At 37.5% G+C, this 6,583-nt stretch overlaps 1 protein-coding gene across 1 annotated transcript; it reads right to left on the bottom strand.

Moving 5' to 3' along the window:
* Nucleotides 1-4,252: 4,252 nt before the first annotated feature.
* On the bottom strand, nt 4,253-6,112 carry LOC127162368 (GTPase IMAP family member 9-like). The gene is made up of 3 exons (XM_051105169.1): nt 6,039-6,112; nt 5,899-5,955; nt 4,253-5,448 (listed from the first exon to the last, which is right to left on the bottom strand). Exons 1-3 carry the CDS (start codon nt 6,049-6,051, stop codon nt 4,616-4,618), a joined length of 903 nt encoding a protein of 300 aa, XP_050961126.1. The 5' UTR covers nt 6,052-6,112; the 3' UTR covers nt 4,253-4,615.
* Between the last annotated feature and the right edge of the window lie 471 nt (nt 6,113-6,583).

Below are 6,583 nucleotides of genomic sequence, written 5' to 3'. Positions count from 1 at the left end.
ATTTGAGTACTGAATAAACCAAATATAAGCATTCATGATCTCTCTCTCTCTCTCTCTCTCTCTCTCTCTCTCACTTCCGGTGCGAGTGTTGAGCGCGGGTGGACGGAGTGGTGTGAGCGTGGTGCAGAGTGGTGTGAGTGAATCCTTTTTTTCTTTTTTCTCTATGCTGTTATTGCTTTTTTGGCCTTCTCTTCTTTTCTCTCAGTTGTGTTATACTTAGGGCCGCGTGCTATCTGTCTTTAGGAAGCATGTCGGCCCAACCAGTACAGGGATCACTTACGAGATGCCACGCAATTAAGGTGCCGTCCGGGGTGAGCGTGGAGGACTGTTGTTTGGCTGTTGGAGAAGTAGTTGGACATTCCAGTATTTTATCTGCTTCCAGGATGAATAATGCGATAGTGTTTTTTTTGGATAGCGTAGATAAAGCGAACAATTTGGTAGAGCAAGGAATTGTTATTGGAGGAGAATTTGTCTCAGTTCTCCCACTTTCTTTACCTGCAAAAAAGGTAACTCTATCTAACGTGCCACCTTTTGTGAGTGATGAGATTTTAACGCAAGCTTTGTCACGTTACGGTAAATTGGTGTCTCCAATAAAAAAGATACCGATCGGTAGTGAATCGCCTTTATTGAAACACGTCGTTTCTTTTAGGCGATTTGTTTACATGATCATCCCAGATAATGCAGACCTAGATTTAACACTTAATTTTCAGATTGATGAGTTCAGCTACACCATTTTTGTTACTACTGGGAAGATTAAGTGTTTTGGATGCGGAAAAACAGGACACTTGATTCGAAATTGCCAGAATAAAAATATTGAAGGTGAAAGAGATAATGAGAAAGCACAAGGTAGTGAAGATAGCGGTGTAGTGGAAGCTGCCGTAGCGGCTGGGGGTGAAGTTTCGGCCGTGACAGGGACCGATGAAAACCCTTCAGGGGAATTTCTGCCAGAGCCAGGCTCATCTCGGAGTGAACAGTCTGTTTTAATTTCTAATATACCCGTAGCTACTGTTTCTAGTGTTTCAACTAATTTGACTTCTCTGTCAAATAAACAAAAAGAAAGTACAGTTATTGAACATGCTCAAGTTGCTGTCACTGAAAGTTGTGAAGAGGGCAGTTAACAATGGAGCAGGAACAGGTTCTTTTTAAGACCCCTCAAAAAAGAAAAATGAAAAATAAGTCACTAGATGCGAAAATAAGTAAAACTGATGATCTACAAGAGAAGAGACACAGAGAGTGATTCCTCTGAATGTAGTGTGAGTTTCTCACAAAGTGAACCCACTGCTCGTAGTTATAAACTTGAGGACATAAAATTGTTCCTCAGATCAACTAAAAACAAGAGAGGAGTGCAAGTACAAGAGTATTTTCCTGATTTGAAACAATTTGTTGAGAGAGCAAAAAGTTTGATGGCTAGAGACTGCTTTACCAATAAAGAAGTTTATAGATTTAAAAAAAATTGTGAGAAATGTCAGCAATGCCCTAAATAATGATGCTGTTTGATATGAATACTAGGAGTAGTTTTCTCTCTTGGTTTTGTAGGATGTCTTTTCTTTTTTTTTCCTTTTTTATAATGAGTGAAGTGCATCTTGCTTCTTTGAATATTAATGGTGCAAAGAATATTAAAGGAAAAATTTTTGCAGAAATGAAACAGAAAAATTTTGGTATAGCTTTTTTACAAGAGACACATAGTAGTTCCGACAATGTTGTTGATTGGATGAAAGAGTTTAGTGGAATGCCTGTTTTAAGTCACAGTTCTACTTTAAGTGGTGGAGTTGCTATTTTGTTTAGTAGGAATTTTAAACCAATTTCATATGACATAAACAAAATTGTTAAAGGTAGACTGCTAAAAGTTAGAGCTATTTATGAAAGGTTTGTCTTTGTTTTTATTTGTATCTATGCTCCAACTGCACCTGTGGAAAGATTATTGTTTTTAGACATCCTCTGCTCAACTTTACAGAATTGTTGTACTGAGGAGTTTTTGTTTTTAGGGGGTGATTTTAATTGTGCTGAGCTTGATATTGACAGAACTCATGTTGAACCTCACATGGCTTCACGGAAACATTTAATTCACTTCATTGAAAAATTTGATTTATGTGATGTTTGGAGAGCTCTAAATAGTAATGAGAGACAATATACATGGGCTCATACACGTGATAATTGTTTATCTTTAGCCAGATTAGACAGGTTTCACTTGAACATGTTTAAAAAATGATGTATTACACCACTACCATTTTCTGATCACAGTATGGTGAGTTGTAAATTTATTTTAAATTCAATGCGTTTTTATCAGTCCCTGTATAGAAGTGAACTTGTGCTAAAAGATGTTGGAAAAAATGCTTTCCTTGAAAACCTTCCAAAAATCTCAGATGAGTTGGAAGGTCCCTTGACCTTAGGAGAGCTTTTTAGAGCACTCCAGAGTATGGAATCCGGTAAGACTCCGGGTTTGGATGGGCTACCGGTTGATTTTCTGAAAACCTTCTGGTCTGAGATTGGAGTTGATCTGCTGGAGGTGTTCAATGACAGCTTATCGAAGGGTGGGTTGCCATTGAGCTGCCGAAGAGCAGTGGTCACTTTTCTCCCCAAAAAAGGAGATCTTAGTGAGATTAAAAATTGGAGGCTGGTCTCACTTTTATGCAGTGACTATAAATTACTTTCAAAAACATTGGCAATCAGATTGGCTAAAGTAATGGGACAGGTGATCCACCCGGATCAGTTTTACTGTGTACCTGGTAGGTCAATTCTTGACAATATTTCTTTTATTAGAGACATTATACAGGTTTCTAAACTACTTGATATCAAATGTGGTTTGTTGTCTCTAGATCAAGAAAAAGAGTTTGATCGAGTAGAACATTCATATTTATGGAATACTTTAGAAGCATTCGGGTTCCATGAAAATTTAAGTATGCTGAAAATTCTTTATTGTGACATTGAGATTTAATTAATAAATAAATAAATAAATAAATAAATAAAAAAACACTGGGTGGTTTTTTATCATTATAGTGTGGATGTGTACACACACTGCCAACACACATTTATGTTCAAACAACATGTAAAAGTGAATTTTGCATCCGATGACCTCTTTAAATACTGCTCTTGCAAGGATCTTGCAGATGGTGATGAATGCTTGCACTGTTTTCTGCAGTAAAAAAATCATTATGTCATCAACATACTGCACTGCACAGACAGTAGCTGGTAAGTCTGTAATGGTGGATAGAGTTTAGTGCACAGCAGCAGAGAAAACAGCCAGAGAGTCTATGTAACCCTGTGCAAGGCGTGTCAAGCAATATTGTTTGCCTTCAAAATAAAATGCGAAAAGTGGTTGTGTTCGCAGGTGTACAGGAATGGAGAAGAATGCAGCATGCAAGGCAATTACAGGAAAAATTTGTCATGGAACTGAATACATAATAGTTTGTACATCAGGCACCACGGGTGCTAGAGGTGCAATTAACGAACTGATCACATGCAAGTCTCGTGTAAGCCTCCAACAATCCTCACAGGATTAACTGGTGTCTTATAAAGCAAGTGAGTTAGTATGAGGACACCCTGTTTAAAAAAAAATGGTCAGTGACTGGCTGAACACCAGATTTCTTTTCTTGTGAAAGTGGATACTGTTTGACATAAACTGATGAATTGGTCTTCAATTTTGCTTTATATGGTTCCACATCCATTAAACCAGTATTATCTTTCAGTTTGGATCAACACAAGGATGGGTCAGCTTTGGATTGGTCAGGTTTGAACTCTCATTTGACTTCGTTGTACTGAATGTAACTCCCAGCTCTACACTATCTTTAAGATTAGGAAGTGGCTCTACAGACAATTGTAGGTCTGAGGCAAAGGGAGAGGCAAACACCTTCATTAAAAGTAATTTACATTCCTAGTTTGTGCATAATGTTGTGGTCTAATGATGGTAAATTTGTGAAAGAATGGATTTCATCCTGGAACCCTAACCTCCAAAAGTGATCGAGCATTCAGTATCCCAAAAATTGACATAGAATGTACAGTTTGATTAGTAATTGGGCCACAATAAAAGTAACAAAAAAATTGTATTTGTGTCTGAGACACATTAAGCATACTTCCTGTTATATAGTGGTTGCAAATACACCCAAATGCACCAGAAGCATCTAGCTCTCTGACTCTTTTAGTTTTGTTTCTTTTGTGTTCTTTTGAACACTGCATCATCACCAAACACTATGAAGTTTGGCATAATAGTTTATACCTGAATGTTTTCCAGTTAAATAAATACATCACGTCCTGCTGTAATTCAGAAATGTATTGTTTTATTTTAGCAGAAAAACATCAGCATCCACACACTTTCACACTGATCACATGCATGTTTAATCAAAATTATTTAATAATCAATTTCGTCTTTTGGTTAAATTTCATATATTTAATCTTTTTTTTAGACATACTAGAATCTTTCTAGAGTCATCAACTACAAAAACAAAGTAAGCAAAGTAATTTCTTTAAGTGATTATAAAAATTAAAAGAAGCTGAAAACAATAGCTGGAAAAGATCTTTTTCATTTCACATTTATGTTGAGGACATGTGTACATTTAAACAGATGAAGTAAGACAAATCTGAGCATGTATGTGTTGAAAAGAGTTTTGCTGTTTTTAGGCTAATTGTTCTTCTTTTCTTTTTCCTTGACTTTGTCCACAACCAGTTTCACACCCATTCCCACACCCACTACAGCTCCAGCTGTGATTAAAACAGCAGGTAAAACCACAGCTTCTGTTACTCCCAGGACGACACCTCCTGCTACTGCTGTTCCTGTTCCTACAGCAGATCCAACCCCTAATGCCACATCTTTTATCTTTTTCATCTTCTCTTTTCTCTTAATCTTTTCTTGAGCGTCTTCAAACATGTTGTTGGTGTAATGTCTTCCTCCATTTTCCTGGATCATTTTGTCAATCATCTCCAGCAGCTCTGTGACTTGAGAGCGGTTGTTTGTGTCGTTATTGTTAAATGTGTGATATCGTCCACCACAGTTGTCTGTCAGTTTCCTCAGATCCTGGCTTTCTGATATATACTGCTGCAAAGATGCTCCTCTCAGTTGATCTGCTCTGGTGAACAGGATGATGGTGTAGTGCACGGCATGTTCTCCAAAGTTTTGCTGAATCTGTTCCACGGTGTTCATCTCCTCCGCTGTGTATCTCACATCCAGCCTGATGACCAGCAGGAACACGTGAGGACCAGGAACAGACAGCTCAACACACTGCTCCAAATGTGTCTTCATGTCTTCTTTAGTCAGCGATCCACAAAACCCTGGTGTGTCAACCACATAGACTCTCCTCCCTCCGTCCTGCACAAAACCACTGCTGCATTCTGTTGTAACCTCCACAGGTGAGAGCTTAGACTTAAATTTTTTCTCTTGTCTCAGAATTGTGTTTCCTGTCGCACTCTTGCCTGCTCCAGTCTTCCCCACCAGAATAATCCTTATGTCATTGGGCTCTGCAAATCAAGAAATATAATTCAAACAGCATTTGTTCCCTAACAAGAGTCATAAATGTGGTAAATATGGTACTGGCAAATCCTCTTTTTCCGTTAAGTTTACAGACATTTCCTTTTTACCCTAAAACACAACATAATGAAATGTGTGATTCAAACTACAGGTAGAATACCTGTGAAAACTAATAAATAAAGCAATATTAAAGCAATTATTGTACTACACTGAATGAAAATCAGCCAGGTGACAAAGGGGCAAATTCACCAACAATAAATTGCACCATTTATTCCCTTGTTTACTTCGATTCGTTTCAGAGCTATTCAGTGAATCATTTATTAATAGCTAGTCTACATCCTAATAAAACAAATAAAGGGCTGGACAGAGTGCATATGTTGTTGTAAATATTGCATTGTAAAGTGGCAGCATGACTGTGACATATTTAAAAATCTACTTACGGTTTAAGAAATTTAAGTGGAATGACTCTCCGGTGTAATCATTTTGTAGTAATGGCTCTGTGGGGAGGGGAGAACATGTTTAATGTTCATGCTCATTACATAACTACTAAAAAAGCCATTTGAAATAATAAATAACTTACCGATTTCACTCATCTTGTTTTCTGCACCACTTGTGTTATTTGTGTCTAAGGCACATAAAGCATAAGTTTCTGTTTTGCAGTGAGTGCAACATGCAGATAAGAGTTTCTTTTATCCAAAGATGTTCTGAGGGCAGAAAGGAAAATGATTGGTTTACAGATTCAACCAATGATATTGAAGCAGAGGCGGGGTCAGGAAATTTGGACGTGTGGAGGGAATACTTCAGACAGAAACGTTATTAACCCTTTGTGGGAGGCATTTGCTGCAAGGTAAGTGAATTTACCATGTATTTTATTTAAAAAAAAATAAAATAAATAAATCAACATAACTCTAACGTTTACTGAGATAATTACCCGGCCAAGACGCACAAAACAAGTAATCATGGACTACATATCATATCATATGCATTTTCATTCAACTGCTTTATCAGTCAATAGCACCAAAGCTGCTTATGGGGTAGATTGAGTAAAACATGCTTTTCCAATGCTACCGCGCTGTCTGTGATACCGATATGAGCGACAACAGAACTCGTTCAAATCTCCGTGAC

This window comes from Labeo rohita, unplaced genomic scaffold (genome assembly GCF_022985175.1).
Source record: "Labeo rohita strain BAU-BD-2019 unplaced genomic scaffold, IGBB_LRoh.1.0 scaffold_911, whole genome shotgun sequence".
NCBI classification, from domain to species: Eukaryota; Metazoa; Chordata; class Actinopteri; order Cypriniformes; family Cyprinidae; genus Labeo; species Labeo rohita.
This window is presented reverse-complemented; position numbering and strand designations above follow the sequence as displayed.

What these genes read in the sequence shown, in the direction of transcription:
- LOC127162368 (XM_051105169.1), bottom strand. An exon ending in CCACTTAAATTTCTTAAACC is followed by an intron (nt 5,449 to 5,898) that starts GTAAGTAGATTT and finishes CTTGATTTGCAG; the next exon opens with AGCCCAATGACATAAGGATT.